This window comes from Saimiri boliviensis, chromosome 21, assembly GCF_048565385.1.
Source record: "Saimiri boliviensis isolate mSaiBol1 chromosome 21, mSaiBol1.pri, whole genome shotgun sequence".
Lineage (NCBI taxonomy): Eukaryota > Metazoa > Chordata > Mammalia > Primates > Cebidae > Saimiri > Saimiri boliviensis.
In genome coordinates, this window is record NC_133469.1 from 32,330,392 (window position 1) to 32,349,195 (window position 18,804).

The 18,804-nt window shown below is 47.9% G+C and overlaps 2 protein-coding genes across 20 annotated transcripts in view; one reads left to right on the forward strand and one right to left on the reverse strand.

The window, feature by feature from the left end:
• MTMR3 (myotubularin related protein 3) overlaps positions 1-6,915 on the forward strand; it is a 134,029-nt gene extending 127,114 nt beyond the window's left edge. For 9 of the 12 annotated variants that reach the window (XM_074391158.1, XM_074391159.1, XM_074391161.1 and 6 more), the window contains 4 exons: positions 1,158-1,268; positions 1,739-1,827; positions 2,592-2,618; positions 4,730-6,915. In XM_074391158.1, the coding sequence (XP_074247259.1) occupies positions 1,158-1,268; positions 1,739-1,827; positions 2,592-2,618; positions 4,730-4,901 (399 nt within the window). In that variant the 3' untranslated portion in view covers positions 4,902-6,915. The remainder of the gene's footprint in view (positions 1-1,157; positions 1,269-1,738; positions 1,828-2,591; positions 2,619-4,729) is intronic. The other 3 variants (XM_074391153.1, XM_074391154.1, XM_074391155.1) reach the window with 3 other exon arrangements.
• The window catches only part of LOC141582622 (uncharacterized), a 77,857-nt gene that overhangs the window by 12,108 nt on the left and 46,945 nt on the right, over positions 1-18,804 (reverse strand). For 6 of the 8 annotated variants that reach the window (XR_012515499.1, XR_012515498.1, XR_012515500.1 and 3 more), the window contains 2 exons: positions 18,624-18,726; positions 108-15,913 (listed from right to left, as the gene is read on the reverse strand). Coding sequence is in view for 3 of the 8 variants with exons in the window: in XM_074391166.1 (XP_074247267.1) it covers positions 15,846-15,913; positions 18,624-18,726 (171 nt within the window). In the remaining 5 variants the exon portion in view is untranslated. Of the gene's footprint in view, positions 1-107; positions 18,727-18,804 lie in introns of those variants that run through there. The other 2 variants (XM_074391167.1, XM_074391165.1) reach the window with 2 other exon arrangements.

Genomic DNA, 18,804 nt, shown 5'->3' on the forward strand with positions numbered 1-18,804 from the left:
CTTCAGAAGGGCTTGAACCCGTGGGCAGAATGACATCTGTAGGGCAGTGCGAAGTTATTCCTGTCAGATTTCAGTGCCTGTTCTACCTTAGTAACTACAACGTATTAGCCCTTCCAGACGTGGGCTATAGTTCTGAAGGTTTAGTTCTTTTTTTTTTTTCCAGATGGAGTTTCACTCTTGTCACCCAGGCTAGAGTGTTGTGGTGTGATCTCAGTTCACTGTAACCTCCACCTCTTGGGTTCAAGCAATTCTCCTGCCTCAGCCTCCTGAGTAGCTGGGATTACAGGCATGAGCCACCATGCCCAGCTAATTTTCATATTTTAAATAGAGACAGAGTTTCACCGTGTTGGCCAGGCTGGTCTCGAACTCCTGACCTCAGGTGATCTACCCACCTCGGCCTCCCAAAGTGCTGGGATTACAGGCATGAGCCACTGTGCCCAGCCAGATGTACTTCTTTTTAAACAAATATTTATACCCACCCAGTGGCAGATGCTGGCAGTAGAAACGGAGAGAAGGACTGGTTTCTAGCACTGTTGAGGAGTTAGCTCTGATAGGGGTTGGGGACTGTAAACGGGGGTACCAGAGGGGAGGTTCTTAAGGAGGTGCTTTCTTCTCTGGGCGGACTTGACTCAGGCCATTCAAGTACAAGTGTGAGCCTGGCTCTCAAGTGGTCAGCGTACATTAAAGGCGGGCACATCCAATGACTTTCAATTCAAAGTGACTTCTTGGCTTTTCCTTCATGCTAATGATAGTTTCTCATGTTCCCAGAGAGTCCTTCCAAGGAAAGGAGGGCGTGCTGAAAGCACTCAGCTTTAACTAAGTGGCAGGCAGGGTTGGATTGACAGGCCCAGGGGAGCAGCTGACATACAGAATTCCCATTCCATTTTGGTCCGTTCTCTCACTCACTTTCTGGAACCCTGAGGCCTGTCTTTCTACTCCAGAGTCACTGCACACAACCAGTGTATCCCTCTCCCAGCTGAGCCCAGGCCCGTCCCTGCACCTCTTCACCCCAGTTCTTGATGGCTAATGTATCTGCAGACTCGGCCGTCCTAGCACTCGGCCCCATCCAGAGTCCTCAGTGCTCCCTTCACCAGGCCTTTTCTTCTTTTGGGAGGAGACCAGGTTTATTCTGTTCAGCTGTGTTTGTTTGCCAACAGACTTCAATCCCCGACTCGGAAAACAATCTGGATCAGAGCTGTTTGTCTCGCTGCAGCACAGAGATTTTCTCTGAAGCCAGCTGGGAGCAGGTGGATAAACAGGACACGGAGGTACAGGCTCAGCCCCTGCTCTGAGTGCCATCCATTTAACTGTTTCGTGGTTCTTCTCCACCCCCATTCCCATCCCGTGTCCCTGGCCAAGGAAGCACCTCACAGCACAGCTAGCCTTGAGCCTCTGGTACCTCAGCTCCTGGGAACCCTCATCAAGCCTAGAATTTCTGAGCCAGGGAGACTCGGCAAGCTGGCCCTCCCGCTTCATTGCCTCTATGAACTAGAGCCTTGCCAGCTCTCACAGTGACCCAGGGTGCTGCTGCCTGCTGCTTTATCTCAGGGGAAATTGGAGTCCCCTCCAGGGAAATGATTTGGACGCCTTTCTTGTACTGTTGACATCAGATGTGCTGGGCTGGTGCCGCTGGAGCCGATGTGGTCCTTGTGACTCTTGCTGCCCCCAGCATGGCTCTGCTGGCTCCAGCTGGATGGCCCATCTCCTGTCAGTAACCTGGCCCCATCTTGTTTTGCAGATGACCCGTTGGCTCCCTGACCACCTGGCCGCCCACTGCTATGCGTGCGACAGTGCCTTCTGGCTTGCCAGCAGGAAGCATCACTGCAGGTACCATTGAGGGGGTGTGCTAGGGTAAGCCGAGTGTGGAGGCTGAGAGTTGGCCCACAGAGCCTGCAGAGTAGAGGGTTGTGGGCTGGCAGTGTTCTGAGGCAGACCCATGGTTGCATCTTCTGTGCTTCTGAAATTGGTGTTTGCAAAACTGCATTTGGCATCTTTGTTCAAACACAGTTATCGCTATTAAATTTTGAAATGTGCAAATGGTAGCATTTTGTTTGGTTTCCCAGACTGGTGGAACAACAGCCACCACTGAAACCACCATTTCTTATTCCCAGTATAACATTGCTTCCCATTCAGCATGGCTACTGTGAGCAAAACCAGTTTTCCTGTGATGGAACTGTTTCCTGGGAGGGAACTTTATTTTCCTATTCCTTTCCTGCTCCCTGACTCCACACTTGTGTTCCCTTGTGCCATTGGTGAGCAGCTGTAGTTTGGGGAGTAGTAGGGACAGTTGAGGCCAGTGTTCCAATTATTAAAGTTCCTGACTTCTTTGTCCTTTTGTGTTGGGGAAGTGAGTTACTAGGGATGCTTTGCCCCAGAGTGTTTGACTGACTGGCGGATGTTCAGTGTTCTTAGAATAGAAGTTTATCTGAATCGTGCCATAGCTCACTCACACAAGTGACCCCGGATTGAAAATGGAACAACCTCTTTGCCTAGTAATGATGCTTCTAGGACACATATCTCCCCACCCTGCACCCCAAGCCTAGATATCATCGGTTGGCTTCTCTTCTGAGCTCTTTCTCCCCTCCTTGCAGGGACACTGACCGTGTTGATCAAACGTGGTGAGCATTTGCAACAACCTGCCTGTGATGTCTGCACATCTCCAATAACTTCTCCACACTAACTCGATCACTTCCCCCTCTCTGCACTCACTAGGGTGAAGCCTGGGACCTGGGTGCACAGACAGGCAGGTGGGCTTGAGGGGATTCAAAGCAGCTGAGTGAGGAGAGACCATCAAGGGTGAGTCAGGCTGCAGCCATCTGCTCCCCTCTTGGTCACAGGTCAGCCAGGCCATCTTGCTTGTAACAAGTAGTGCTTCTCTTTTGATCTTGTAGGGGAGCCAGTTGGGTTTTCACAGCTATTTATTTTGGGTCAGTGATTTACTGAGATGCCAGAATAACACTAGTAATTTCCAGGTCAAACAGCATCACTGCTCCTTTTTTCCTTTTTTTTTCTCCAAAGAGACCAGGACTGAACTGAGGAGATCTTTCCAGAGAATTGTTTTTAGCATGGAAGACTTTAAGGAAAGACTGCACTTAGTGACTTTCAGGGTCCTCTGAAAGAAGTCAGAAGCCATCAGCCAGGTGCAGTGGCTTATGCCTATAATCCCAGCACTTTGGGAGGCTGAGGTAGGCAGAGCACCTGAGGTCAGGAGTTTTAAGACCAGCCTGACCAACATTATGGAATTCCATCTCCACTAAAATACAAAATTAGCCAGGCATGTGGTGTGTGCCTTTAATCCCCGCTCCTTGGGAGGCTGAGGCAGCAGAATTGCTTGAACCTGTAAGGTGGTGGTTGCAGTGAGCAAAGGTCCACCATTGCACTCCAGCCTGGGCAACAACAGCAAAACTACGTCTCAAAAAAAAAAAGAAAAGCATCAAATTCATGTTAGGCTTCTGAGCTGAATTCCAGCAGGGATGTTAAAGAAGTGTAGATGTTCAGAAATTTTTTTGTATAACTACAGGTTTTTACTCATATTTTTTAGAAATAGTTATGAAGTACTTAAACAACATTTTAGATGATGAATTTTGTTTTTCTTTTCTGTCTTTCCATTGCCCCATGTCCCACCTTTTCCTTTTGTGGTATTCTTTTGTTCCCAAATGGTCTTCAGTTTTCTCTCCTCCTGTGCCTAAGTGATCCCAAATTCAGCAGTGAGTTTGCATTCCAAACAGCATTAAATGAAAAGTTAGAGAGTGATGCTGGCTAAGAAGCTGCCTTCCTCCAGTCTTTGGTGGGCTGTGTCAGGCTCCTTGGAGTTTCTTATTTTTAGGCTCATTGCAATTGATTTGTACCTCAAGGCCCAGCAAACAGAGTTGTAAGGTGGGCAGAAACGCATTCTTTACCAATTCCCTTTCCTGTTAGCTCTGATGGGCATCTGTCTGGGGGTGCAGACCTGTGCTGCACAGATGCCCCAGAAGGGAAGGAGGAGGAGGAGGCCTGGGGTCTGAGTGCATTGCTGCCTTCTGGTAGAACTCTGGTTTTCCCTGGAGATGCATGGATCGGGGAGCGAGCCATAATTGACTGACACCTGTCTAATAAGGGGTGTGTGTGTGCACGTGTGTTCATCTGTGTTCTTGTCCTCCCACCTCTCCTCTTCACTCTCTGAGCATGCATCATCACAGGCTGCTTATCCCTGGCTTTGCATGCTGCCAGCAGAGCAGTCCGAAATGGCAGCTGTCTATCTACATGTTGCTGCCTTTGATCCTCTGGAGAAGTAGCCGTTGGCCAAGGCTCCTTATTCCCCAGTGAGGCTGGGTAGTTGTTTCTCTCGTTTGAGGAGCCTGGCCTCTGTGATCACAAGCTACACAGAGGGCATTGCCTAGGTGGGTGTGGCCACTGGGTTTTTTTGGATCAGGACTAGCCCATTGTTAGGCCCGTGTATTCTCGCAGATCTCTTTTGAGCAGCATCCTTCTGTATACCTGGTAGCCTTGAGTCAGAGTGGTGAGGCAGCCAAGTATCCTTGGCCCCGAAGTGAAAATGACACATGACTCTGCTAGGTAGTGACACCCTCCCTACCCAGCTTGTTCTGGACTAGAGAGATGAAAGGATTTGATCTCAAGGAGCTCCAGCACATGCAAATCATACACAGCAAAGTTTGTTTTTTGACGTTGGTTTCCCTGCTGCATACCTGCTGGCCAAAAGTAACATTCTTCCGTTTCTTCTTATCTGAAGGAATTGTGGGAACGTATTCTGCTCCAGCTGTTGTAACCAGAAGGTTCCAGTTCCCAGCCAGCAGCTCTTTGAACCCAGTCGAGTATGCAAGTCTTGCTATAGCAGCCTACATCCTACAAGCTCCAGCATTGACCTTGAACTGGATAAGCCCATTGCTGCCACTTCCAACTGAAGCTCAGTGACCTGGGTGGGCAGTGGCCAAGCTGCTGTTCCTATGACAGGCCCGGGCAGACCGAGAGGCCCGTGCTCTTTGGAATGGGGATATGGAACCACCTGTACAGAGTGACAGAAATTTGGGATGCACCACTGGATTATAGATGGATTTTTCTTTCCTGTCCCCCTACTCCCTACCTTTTCCATCCTCCTCCTCTGCCTTCAAAAAAGGAAACTGTCCCTTGGTTGTCTTAATTTTTTTTTTTTTCTGATGGAAGACCGGAGGTTGCCAGGCCCACTGTAACTGCCGAGCTGCCTGCTGTCAGGTGACACCGAGGGATGGCTTGTTTCTTCCAGGTGGGAGGACGGTGGTCAGAGCCAGGAGTATGGAGACATGAGACAGTAAGTAGGGAAGAAAGCCAGTGCTAACAAGCAACCATTCCTCACGCCACCGCCACATCAGAGCTGGTTGGGAACCCTTTGCTGCTGGGGAGGCTGGAATTATGGTCCCCAAGAGCACTGCCCTGGGCCTCATCTCCTTCCTGTGAGGAGCTGAGCCAGTCCCCTCACAGATGGATAAATGGGGCTGATGTTTGGAGGGTGGGGCACATGGTAAATGGCATCCCCTTAGATCCCTCTTTGGGAAAGGAAAGTGTATGCTCCTTTGAGGCAGGCAAGGGGCTAGGAGTGGGTGGCCATCATGTTGTCCCCCATGGGATTTTATTTTTAACTTGACCCAGATTGTCTTGGGCTCTGCTTTCAGGGGGCTGCTTCACTGGGCTAGGCTGTGCAGCGCCTCCTACCCTCAGGCATGAGTACAGACTGGCCAAAATGGTTATCCATTCAAGGCCAAAGCCTGCCCTGAGCCCAGGCACACCTGAGTCCCTCAACAATCTCTTCCTCAGCCAGTACCGGGAAATCCAGACTCAGGGTTCCAGAAATCCCCCATTCCCATACCAAACCAATCATGGATCTTCCCTTTAAGGGGTAGAATCAGCCTTTAGAGTTACAAGCCCCTGGAAAGGGTAGCAGGTCCCTTTACAATCAGCCTTCCTCCTCCTCCTCCTCGGAACAGGAAGGAGGACTGAACAGTCCCTCTTCCCCACTCCTGGCTGTCTGAGTGACCACTTGTCTGGCTGCTGGCCAGCAGTGAAGGGCCACTTAAGAGTGGTGACATGGCCTGGAGGAGATTTGGGGTACCTTTCCTCAGTGAGCTTTGATAGGGTCCAAAAACAGCCTTAAATCAAGAATATTTTTGGTGGAGGTGGGCGTGGGGAAAGCTGGAGAAGAGTTGAGTTTGTGCTTTGTAATCTTGGCATCCATGTTTTGTGCCTGCCCTCCCTCTTGGGGAGGCCATGCTTGGCTCTGCTAAAAGCTGCTAACTGGTGACAGGGTGGATCATGGTGAGGGCTAGGGGTAAGGTCAGGGAACGCTTAAGCTCTGGCCCTGTCCTCTATTCCTCTTCTCCTTTGGTAGCAGTTCCCTGACCCAAGGGCAAGCTGTGTCTCAGGAAGGCGGCTCCAGTGTGTGCCTGGGTGTGGTTAAGGCGTGGCCCAGAAGCCTTCCGTGGTGCTGTCAGTCCAAAGCCCAGAGCATCTGAGCGCGTCTATGACTTCCAGCAGCAACAGGTTGCTCAGAGTTTGAGTGTGGTGAAACAGGGTGTATTCTTTTCCACATTCTGTGTCATCTAGTTGTGCAGGTAGGGAAAAGTTGGTCTAATTGAAGATTGTGCAGTTCCTAGTGACGGGTGCCAAGAGGTTATGATACGGGTTTCTTGGGTCTGATGTACAGTGTGAATAAATGCTTGCAGCTCTTAGCCCTTTTTTGATCAATGAAGCACTTTTTTATTAATATTTTCCTTTGTTAAAGGAGGAACTGTAACTCTCTGTAGCTGTACATATAACCCTTTTCTCCTAAAGAGGAGTCAGTCAGTGCTCCTATATTTTTAATTTTTTTGTCAAGGCAAGAAGTAAATACTTTAGAATTGTTAAATATATAAATAAAGTGAATAAAGTTGAGTGTTCCGCATGGTAGCTTTTGCTAACACTTTCTAATTCTTTGCCCTGTGGTTCTTCCCCTCTTCATCCTTTTTCCCTCTCACACAGTTTTTGAGGGGCTGCTGGCAATCCGACCTTTGGCAAAGGAAAGCTACAGATTTCCTTCCAACTCTAGAGCTTGGCGAGGACCCTCACCATGATATCCAAGCACTGAACACAGAGATTTTGCTCCTAAAATCTCCCAAGCTAAAAGGGCAAAGCAGTCAGGCATCTGACCCAGCAGCTGTTCTCCCTTCTCTGAAGAGTTGCACATCAGTAGGAATTACCACTACCTCTCGCCTCAGGCTCCATTTTTAGCTGCTGCTCTAATCTCAGCAGCCAGCACTCTGGCCCCTTCAGTGGGGGAGTGGAAGGAGATGTGGGGTGGGGGTGAGAGAATGCTTCTGCCTGTTGTTCTCGGATGATAAGACTGTGGGTTGGCAGAGAGAACTGGGGGCAGAAACGGAATTAGATGTGATTGGGTTATAGTCAACTAGAAGTTTCCTTCCTGCCCTCTCCACATAGATGAACCTCTGCTCCTTAGCTCTTCAGGCAGGGCTGTGGCATCTATAGCCACTTCAATACTAGTTCTTGGTCTTCACAGACGTAGATTGTTTCTTTCCCTACAGGGCTGTTGGGCATCCCTCCCATCCCATGGGTCTGTGGGTGAGATACATTATGCTGTTCCTCCCTCAGGAAGGTTGGTATTGAGGGTTGCCTGGCTCCAGAGTCGTCAGTCCAACATCTGCGGTGAGTTGGCTAGGATCCAGAGAGTGACCTGCTGGTGGCTCGGAGCCCCCTGGAGGCCATCACTCTTTGGGGCAGTCTCTCTAGGGTCACTTTCTGAATGTACCCTCTGCCTAAAGTACACAAAGACATAAGACCAGCTGAGCTGGTTCTAGTTTGAAAGCTGTGCCACCCAGCAGACATTCAAAAACAAGTCATTCTTCTGTGGAAGGAGAGGGCACAACCTCAGCTACTTTCAATCTGCCAAGGAGCCCAGTCTGTGTATTCAGACCATGTTGTGAAAAACCTGAGTTTGTGCCATAGCCAGCATGTGTCTACACCCACACCCAGCCGCTATTGTTCCTGTGGGCTAGTCCCCAGCAAATTAAAACATTGGCATGGCCTAGCAAGGCTGTTGAGAGCCTCTAAATGGAAAGCTGCTCTGGGGGTAGAATGATGAAGAGCCAGGTTGGCTGGCGAGGCAGGTCCAGTGAGGATCCAAGGCAAGGAATTGCCCTGAGGGAGGTGGCTGCATCTGGAGAAGGGCAGTTCTCTGAGGGCAAGGCCAGGTTGTCTTCATCTCAGAACTTTCCTATCCTGGCACTCATTACTTTCTTTCTATGCCTTGGCCTCCATAACTGCAATTCAAGAAAGTTGCGGCTGCCTTAATCCACTGAGATTCTCCAGGATGTACAAAAAAGTTTTCCTCTAGTAATTTTGCTCATATGCTAACGTAAGCAAAGAGTATTCTGTGAATTACAATGTTACTTGGTAAGTCTAAAGGAGAATGAACGGAAGGTGCTGGAGGACCTGTTAAACAATCTCTGGCTATTAAAAAACATCAAGATGAGAATTACAGGTATATCCTAATCTACTTGACTGCTTGCACATAAGGCTAGGAGATTCCATGCCTGTTGAAGTTAACTCTAGCCCTGACCTGTATTGATCTTTTAAGAATGAGGGCTGATTTGGAGGTGCCGTTGCAGGATTTCATTTAGCTGCTGCCAGTTCAAGTGACCTGTCCCCAGCCAGGGCTGCAGCTGTATCCACCTGATTGCATTAGGTGAGGGCTAACAGCAGAATTTAAAATGGGCCCTGGACTGTGGAGCAAAGTGACTATCCATTTGGAGTTTTGGATAATGTGGCAGGAGTCCCAGCTGTTAGTCACATTTTCAAGGAGGTTGTTCTAAGTTGAGGTTACTGACAAGATTTCTTAAGGGCAGGAGCAGATGTGTGAGAGACTTCTAGTTCAGAGCTGACCCTTCTAAGCCTGACACTTAAACACGAGTCCTGCTGTCCCTAGCACATAACTGCACTACGGCCTTGTTCCTTTCAGCTGGTGTAGAGTTCATCTGCTGCATGTTCTCTGCAGATACCAGTTGCCTCCGTGCTTGAACAGGCCTCTCATAGCCTAGGCAGGTGTTTAGAGGCATGAAGTGTCTGGGCAGGGGAAGGGCATCTTCTGAAATGAGTTACCAAGTTTTTAAATGCTGCTATTTTATTTACCATTTAAAGTCTTTTCTATTATATCTGAGTTATTAGTCAGTTTTTCTTACAGTGCTCATAGCAGTTGTATTTGAATTGTATTTTCAGTGAAATTTGTTTTACATTGGCATTTAAAATTGGCCTTTAACAGCTGTCCAACTGGCTTGTAAGGTTTTTAAATGAAAACCTATGAGGCTCAGATGCTGTTGAAGTAAACCATGTGTTGCTGCTGACAGTAGTGCTTGCCTGTTGTAACAGCACTGATTCTGCTGTAGCCTCGATGACCATTTAAGTTGAATAAATGTCATTTTTACCCACAAACAGTTGTTGAGCCCTGGATTTGGGTTGTCACTGTGGTTCTCCTGCCAGTGCTGTACTGCAGTGTCTTAGGTCAGGGTATGAATCGGTTCAGCCTCTTAGGAGAGAGGGGCTCTCAGACTTTCAGACTTTTAAGGAACAAAACCTTTTTTCATATGAGATCTTACTACTTCCCAAACATTAGGAATCCATGTACCCCGCCTCTAGAGGACAAACAGTTTGTCCTCTAGAGGCGGGGTACATGGATTCCTAATGTTTAGAGGTGGAAGGGACCTTAAATCACCTACTTCCATGGTTTTCATACTATTCTGTGGGGCCATTGTGGAGACGGAGTCTCCAGAAACATTCAAAGCTTTATTAGACTTAAAAGTAGTAAGATCTCATATGAAAAAAGGTTTTGTTCCTTAAAAGTCTGAAAAACCTCTAATTCAGTCTCTTCATTTTTCACTGAGGAAACTGAAGCTCAGAGAGCCAAAGACATCCAGATTATTAATGAGTTAACAGCAAAATATGAATAAAAGTCATTCTTGGCCAGGTACGGTGGCTCATGCCTGTCATCCCAGCACTTTGGGAGGCTGAGGTGGGAGGATCACATGAGCTCGAGTTTAAGACCAGCACGGACAATATGTTGAGACCCGTCTCTATTAAAAATATAAATAAAAACTAGCCAGTCATGGTGGTGCATACCTGTAGTCCCAACTACTTGGGAGCCTAAGGTGGGAGCCTAGGAGCTCCAGGCTGCAGTGAGCTGTGATCACGCCACTGTACTCCAGCCTGGGCAACATAGTGAGACCCTATCAGAAAACAAAAAACAAAACTTTCCTGGCTCCTAACCCTCTTCTTGTGCTCTTGGGCCTCCAGAAAGCCTTATGTAAATAGCTGTATTAACTTGGTTCTTGTTGAAATCTTGGAGAGGAGCTTAGGTGGTTGCTATCATGAGGTTTGAATTATGAGCCCTTCTCTCCCTCTTAACCTAAATCAAAAGGTTGTGATAGTCTAATCCAGTGTTTTTGTTTTTAACCTTTCAAATACATAAATACGTTATTAGCATGAATCATCAAGGTTTAAGTAATCTTAAATCAGTGGGGTCGGGGAGGGAGCATTTTTCATTAGTGCAAATAGGTCCACTGTGAACTGTCTGTCCCAGCATCCAATTTATTTCTGGATTTTTAGTTATACAATATGGGGGAGTTTTATAAAATCTGAGTTATAGGTAAGTGGTTGCAAATGGTAGTAGTCACAGCTTGCCTGCAATCTCGTTATTGACAAAACTGAAGTAGATGCCTGAAAAAAGGGATTAATAGAAGAATATCCAAAATGGGCTTTCAGTCTTTATCATCCATATATCAGATAAGAGACACCCAAAGGTTTATAAGCACTAAAATGACTTCATGGTCAGGGCCACCAGGATTGAGATGGCCCTGGGCCTAACGATCATGGCACTAAGATGGTGCCCTCCCAGTCAGTGACCCTTGCAAAGGCCACATACACACAGCAATGGAGACCTTACAGTGAAGTCTCAAGCAGCCTCAGGGAACGTGTTTTAAACCTTTGAGTGTACATAGTTTAAAGATGGTTATTAATATTTATCAGGACATTATTAATATTATCAGGACAAATTTTCCTGAAGCAGTGCCACAAAAGTTGCTTTGAAAACCACCAGTTTGGTGGAAAGCACCTGTGTCTTAGAGCCCACAGACCTGGGGCGGGATCCTGGCCCTGCAGCACCAGCCGAGTTGCTCGTGGGTGTATGAGGAACTCTGAAACATTTCCTCATCTTGAAGCAGAGCACTTGGCATACAAATGGAGTAGGAAGGTGGGGGCCTAGTAAATATTCTCCTTCCCACTGTCCCGTGAAATTAGATGGCATTTCTGTCTCTAGCTTCTAGCAGGCATTTGGAACATTCGGAGCCAGGCAGCACTTCCATTCCACTGCGTGTTCAAACTAGACCCTGTTCTGGCTTCCACCTTACAGGAGTAAACATTTGACTTTGAAACATCCTAATCTGAGTTTTGCACTAAGTTACAAATGAATCACTAGCTGAAGAAAACAAACTAAAGTTCATATGTGTTTTATTTTTGTCATTTATTTTTTTTGAGACAGAGTCTCGCTCTGTTGCCCAGGCTGGAGTGCAGTAGTGTGATCTCAGCTCGCTCACTGCAACCTCTGCCTCCCGGATTCAAGTGATTCTCCTGAGTGGCTGGGATTATAGGCAACTGCCATCATGCCTAGCTAACTTTTGTATTTTTGTAGAGACGGGGTTTCACCTTGTTGGCTAGGCTGGTCTTGAACTCCTGACCTCCAGGCAGGTGATCTGCTCACCTCAGCCTCCCAGACTGCTGGGATTACAGGCGTGAGCCATCGTACCCCACCTCATATAAGTGTTTTATTTTTAAATTAACATTTTTTTTTTTTTTTTTTGAGACGGAGTTTCGCTCTTGTTACCCAGGCTGGAGTGCAATGGCGCCATCTCGGCTCACCGCAACCTCCACCTCCTGGGTTCAGGCAATTCTCCTTCCTCAGCTTCCTGAGTAGCTGGGATTACAGGAACGCGCCACCATGCCCAGCTAATTTTTTTTTTTTTTTTTTTTTTTTTTTTTTTTTTTTTAGTAGAGACAGGGTTTCACCACGTTGACCAAGATGGTCTCGATCTCTTGACCTTGTGATCCACCCGCCTCGGCCTCCCAAAGAGCTGGGATTACAGGCTTGCGCCACCGCGCCCGGCCTAAATTAACTTTTTTTTTTTTGAGACGGAGTTTCGCTCTCGTTACCCAGGCTGGAGTGCAATGGTGCGATCTCGGCTCACTGCAACCTCCGCCTCCTGAGTTCAGGCAATTCTCCTGCCTCAGCCTCCTGAGTAGCTGGGATTACAGGAACGCGCCACCATGCCCAGCTAATTTTTTGTATTTTTAGTAGAGACGGGGTTTCACCACGTTGACCAGGATGGTCTCGATCTCTTGACCTCGTGATCCACCCGTCTTGGCCTCCCAAAGTGCTGGGATTACAGGCTTGAGCCACTGCGCCCGGCCTAAATTAACATTTTTTAAACAGACGGTGGTCTGCATGTGCACTGATGCTTTAAGAGTGTATAGAGCCAATGGGAAGCGAAACTACTTGTTGGGGTTGAGGTAGCATCTAAGAATACCTGAGTCCTGCCACGGCAGCAATTCTGCGAAGATAGAGATGACCTCATGTCCTTAAACTGATGAGTTTAAGTTCATGACTAAAGATGAAGCCAGAAGATGGAGACTAACTTCGCAGGCTGAAGAGTGGGGAAGGTAGAGTCAGGTGGACATCACCTCTGCACCACAGAGGCTTGGGTCCAGGCTGTGTTGCTCTTAGCATCCCTTTAAGAATAAATCCCAGAGCCCAAGGTTGGAAGAGGAAGTGGAGGCCTTTCCTTCAGATGGCCCTCCCCACCCTCTCCAATGCCAAAGGAGCTCAAGGTTGCCGAGTATATTTAAGGCCACGTCTTCCGAGTTCAAGCAGACATGAGTTAGTGGTGAGTGGTTGCTGTACTTTGCCAGTTGGAAGATCAATCCTTAGAACTGGAGATTCTTTCAAGTCCCCCAGAAAGTGCTGGTCCTGGCTGGCATACACTGTGTACTGGGGCAGCTCTCTTGGGACATAAATGTAGCCCCTGGCCCCTTGGGGGTGACCTGATTCTCTTCTTTCATTTGATTAAGAAGCCAGCTAGCTGCTGCCTTATTACTGCCTAACTAGAGACTCTTAGTTGGGAAGACAGCGAGATGTCAGCTTGCCAGCATGCATTGCTAAGATGAGGACAGACTGAAGTGCAAACCATGAGAATGGTGTGCCTCTCAACAGCCTGAACAGTCAGGTTGGAAGGAAATGGGGTGGGGTTGAACTCTCCCTGCCCCATTGGTTTTGGAGCAGCAGCTCCCTGAGGAGCTGAGAGGCCACCCCCTGGGCTAAGCAGCCTGAGCTGGTGCCTCTCCATGGACAGGATGCTTCATACCCCAGAAAAGGGGCAGCCACCTCTGGAAACTGCATATCCGAGGAGCCTCTTCTACAGCACCCTCCTTAGGTTGATTCAGGGAGGGGAGCTGTGGGAGAAAGGTCCCAGAGCAGTGCTTTCTCCCTCCTGCAACAGCATCTTGGAAGCTTAGTGGGGGTGGGGACATAACTGTCACCAGTAGTACTGCTCTTCCTCCTGTCCCACTACCCCTGCTTTCTCTTCCCCTTTCCAAATACCCAAAGGTTTTAATGTGATCTCCTGGCATTGGAGACCCTGGGCAGCACTACATTCAGGCCAGTGAGCAGGCCAGGCCCACGCAGCCACTGGAGGTGGCAATGCCTGAGAGGCCATCCTCAGGCACTAGCTGGAGATGCCAGTGCTGAGTGACTCCAGGGAGATTGTTTTCCTCCTGAAAAAGAAGCAAACGACCAGCACAGTGACTCACTTGTAATCCTAGCACTTTGGGAGGCCAGTGGGGGTCAGACTGCCCGAGCTCGGGAGTTTTAGACCAGCCTGGGCAACACGGTGACACCCCGTCTCTACTAAAATAAAAAAGAAATCAGCTGAGCATGGCGGTGTGCACCTGTAGTCCCAGGTACTCGGGAGGCTAAGGTAGGAGAATTGCTTGAACCCTGGAGGTGGAGGTTGCAGTGAGCCGAGATCACACCACTGCACTCCAGCCAGGGTGACAGAGTAAGACTGTCTCTACCAAAAAACAAACAAAAAAAAAGCACATACCACTCCTTTTACTGAAATGGGCACAGGCCAGGCCCCTGGCTCCTAGGATCTGAGTGCTTGCACTGCTGCAGGAAGTGCTCTCCTGGCACTCCCTTGTTCTGCCAAGAAATGGGGGCTGAAAGGCTCTGGGGACTGCAAGGCACTTTGAGCAACCCAGGACGTGAACCTATTCATTTACAGAGGCATTTTGGAAGCTGCTTTCACTACACAAAAGGTTCTACTGTAGAATTTTCCAATTATATTTTGCCTTTTAAAATAAGTGTTCATTAACATAATATGAAAATGTATACAGGCTCGGTAGAGTGGCTCATACCTGTATTCCCAGCACTTTTGAGGCCAAGGCAGGCAGATCATTTGAGGTCAGGAGTCTGAGACCAGCCTGGCCAACATGGTAAAACCCTATTTACTGAAAATACAAAAATTACCCAAGCGTGGTGGCACACATCTTAATCCCAGCTACTCTGGAGGCTGAAGCAGGAGAATCACTTGAACCTGGGAGGAAGCGGAGGTTGCAATGAGCTGAGATCTTGCCACTGCATTCCAGCCTGGGTGACACAGCAAGACTCCGTTTCAAAAAAAAAAAGAAAAAGTTAACACAATTACAAGTGAAATTCTCACTTGCTAGAGGTAACTGAATTACCACCTTTATCTAGTGAATTGTCTTGGTTTTGTTTTTAAAAAATACTGTGCAACAAGGGTTTACTCATTTTTGTCTGTTACAGAATAAATCATGGTACAGGTTTTTCTGCCAGAAATTCTCACACTTTTGTTGTTAGGGAACAGGAATGGTTCAGTAAGTGATAAAAGGACACAACCAGAATAGATGGTCTGGGGCTCTGTCCCACATCCATCATGGCCCTTTCTTTCAACCTTGTTTGGCTGGCTCCTTCCTCTGTCCCTAAAGCTTTCCAGTCTTCCAGCCTGCAGAGCAAATTCTTTCAAGTCTCTCCCTTCAGCAAGTACCCTGTCTTGCTCATTCCCTTAACTGTGAAACTCAATAGAAAGAGTGGCCAGCTCTATATGGTCTTTGCTTCACCACCCCTTCCTCCTCCTCCTGCTTCTGCTGCCCCCTGCCACCCCAACACTCGGTGTCCCCAAGGACCAGCCACATACTCTAGACCCACTCCAAACCATTCCTTCTTGCAACCATTCCACAACCTGCAACCATGGTTCTTCTCCCTCTGCAGTTGGCCTGTGAGGCTTTGCAGGCAGCCCTCCTACCCGCTCCCTTGGCATTACTGCTTTGAGGTTCAACTCTCTGCCCTCCTCCTACACATGCTTCCTTGGACATGCAGAAATCGAAGTGTTGAAAATGGAGGCCTGTTATAGATCAGCTCTAAGTCCCTAGAGGCCTCCTTCTGCAGGCACCTGGGGAGACTGCAAGAGCATCAGGTGTCCCCGCCTGAACCTGTCTATGTGGCCATGCTTCACCTGCACACCTGCGTAGCTCGGTGGCATTAACCTGCTGACTAGTTCTCCTGGGCCTGAAGACAGCTCAGCCTTGTCAGCCAGAGACGCCTCAGGGCGTCCCCTGAACTGAGAGGCCGCAGCATCTGCTCTTCACTTTTATCCTCTTGCAGGATGCAGTCAGCAGCTAGTGCAGGGGTGAACGCCAATGCCAGTCTGCCTTCCTACCCCTCTGCCTCTCCTTACCTGGGCTTACCTGAACACCCTTGCCAGTCACATGTCTTCCAGGTCACCCTGCTGCTCTCGAAGGCACTCCCATGTTCTCTGAGGCCCTGCCAATGCTGAAAAGCCCAGATCTAGCTGAGAATAAGAGCCTGGCTGGCTGCTCAGGCACCCTCTGCCATGTTCTGCCTTGAAACTTTGTCACTGCTCATTGCTGAGGACCCTAACCAGTGTTCCACAGAGGGTCTTGTCTTCTGACAACTCTGGATCTGCCCTGTGACTCCTTCATGTAGTAAGGAATTGAAGGCTAAATAAGTCTCTATACAGGCCTCACTGCTGACACACACACATCCCCACCTCTACCATTCCATGAGATGATATGGCACTTGAATCTGTCTCAAGCACTGTTTGCCCTGAAGAATATGCTGTCTGCTAGGGAAGATGAATATATTCACATCCTCATCCAAAAAGAACAGGACCTGAAAAAGCCTCTTAGAGACAACCCATTTAAAATGGAGACCAGTGTTTCATACAGCACAGAGTGAAAAAGGTTTGATCTGAATTTAATCTTGCAAAATGAAACTATTATTGTAAAAAGTATCTTTTTGAATTGACAAAATTGTATATAATATACAGTATGTTTTGAAATATATACACATTATGGAATGGTTATATCGAGCTAATTAACATAGGCATTTTTTTTTTTTTTTTTTGTGGTGATGTGGTAAGAAACACTTAAAATCTGCCCTCTTAGGGATTTTCAGGAATACAACGCATTGTTATTACCTAGGTTACCATCTGGTAAGATGGAGCCCTTTAACCTACTCCTAATTGAAGTTTTGCATCCTTTAACCAGTATCTCCCACTGTTCCCACTGTTTGTTTTTTTTTGGAGACAGAGTCTTGTTCTGTTACCCACGCTAGAGTGCATTAACACAATCTTGGCTCACTGCAACCTCTGCCTCCTGGGTTCAAGTGATTCTCCTACCTCAGCCTCCTGAATAGCTGAGATTACAGCACGCGCCAGGTAATTTTTGTATTTTTTAGTAGAAACGTAATTTCACTATGTTGGCCAGGCTGGTCTTGATCTCCTGACCTCGGGCCATCCACCCGCCTAGGCCTCCCTCAGTGCTGGGATTACAGGCGCCCTGCCCTCTCCCACTGTTTTGTTAAAATGTTTTAACAAAAGGTAGTTGCAACTATAGGCTAAGTCTTTGCTGCTGTTATTGAGACAGGGCCAGTCTCGCTCTGTGGCTCAGGCTGGAGTGCAGTGGCACGATCTTGGCTCAATTCAAGAAATTCTCCTGCCTTAGCCTCCAGAGTAGCTGGAATTATAGGCACGCGCCACTACGCCCAGCTAATTTTGTAGTTTTAGTAGAGGTGGGGGTTTCGCCACGTTGGCCAGGCTGGTCTGAAACTTCTGACCTCAAATGATCCACCTGCCTTGACCTTCCAAAGTCCTGGGGATTACAGGTGTGAGCCACTGCTCCCAACTGGGCTAATGCTTGAAAATAATATTTTAGGTTTTTGGACAGAGAATGGAACAAGATAATGACAGTTAATATTTGTTATGGGCTAGGGACTGTTCAAGTACTTTTCATGAATAACACATTTAATTATATTGAGCTGGGGAGATACTATGGTAGCCTCACTTGAAACGAAGATGACTGAGCCAGAAGAGCTGTTAACCCCTGGCCCAAGGTCACACAGTAAGTAAGCAGCTGAGCCATGGTTTGAATCTGGGCCCTCTGCCTCCTGAGATCACTCTCAACCACTGCACTACCCAGTCTCTCCTGGAACCAGGCTGACTGGGAGTGGGTGCTGGGAGGTGAGGCAAGATGAGGTAGAAAGAGCAGTAAGAAGCCACTTCATGATAAAAGGCCTAAACCAGGGCAGAGAAGGGTTTAAGAGCAATTCCAAAGAACACTGAAGTGCTACTGCTGTTTCATTGGGTTTACACAGGACTGTTTCCAAAACTCAGTAAATCATGCATGAAGCAATCACCATTGCAAGAAAGAATTAGTTGCTCACTAAAATTCACTGTTTTGGCCGGTGCAGTGGCTCACGCCTATAATCCTAGCACTTTGGGAGGCCGAGGTGGGTGGATCACCAGGGGTCAGGAATTTGAGAATAGCCTGACCAACATGGTAAAACCCCATCTCTACTAAAAATACAAAAATTTGGCTGGTGTGGTAGCAGGCGCCTGTAATCCCAGCTACTTGGGAGGATGAAGGAGGAGAACTGCTTGAACCTGGGAGGTAGAGGTTGCAGTGAGCAGAGATCGAGCCATTGCACTCCAGCCTGGGCAACGAGTACAAAACTCCCATCTCAAAAAAATAAAAAATAACATAAAATGGACTGTTTCTCAAGAGGAGCTCCCACAACTAAACAGTTTCCCTTCTAATGCAGGGACAAATTGGCATTTAAGATAAATTTGCAACAGATACCAGTTCCCTCAGGGGTCATTGATCCTGTGAGTGATTATATTATAGAAAATCAAACATGAAATGATGAAGCTAGAGCTCAGTGTCTGTCTAGGCAAGTGCCTGCATGTGTACAGCTCTGTGCCACCCAGCAGACAGAGCCCTGTCCCCGTGTTGTGAGATCTGTGTTCTAACCCTCAATTACTTATGGGGTGGGGGGTTGACCACTCTACTCTGCTTTCATTTCTCACCTATGGGGATGTTTGTCCAATTTGCCCATGGGACTGTTGAGGATCCAGTGAGGAAACATATTATGTTTTACAAAGTCTGGCTGATCTACAGCAGGAAGAATGGCGTCCTGCCAAAGCTTACCCTTGAACATCTGTGACTGATTTCCAGCACCTTACCTGTGTTCCAGTGTGGTCTCCATGGGAGGTGGCGGGACTCCTGCTTGTCTGCCGTGCAGTCTGCCAGCTCCAAGGCAACTGTATCTCTCCTCTTATTCGTTATCTGCCAAACCCAAGAGAAGAGGGAAATAGGTCTTTCAGGGTGTGGGAAGGACTTTTGTCCACCTCCAGCCGGGACAGT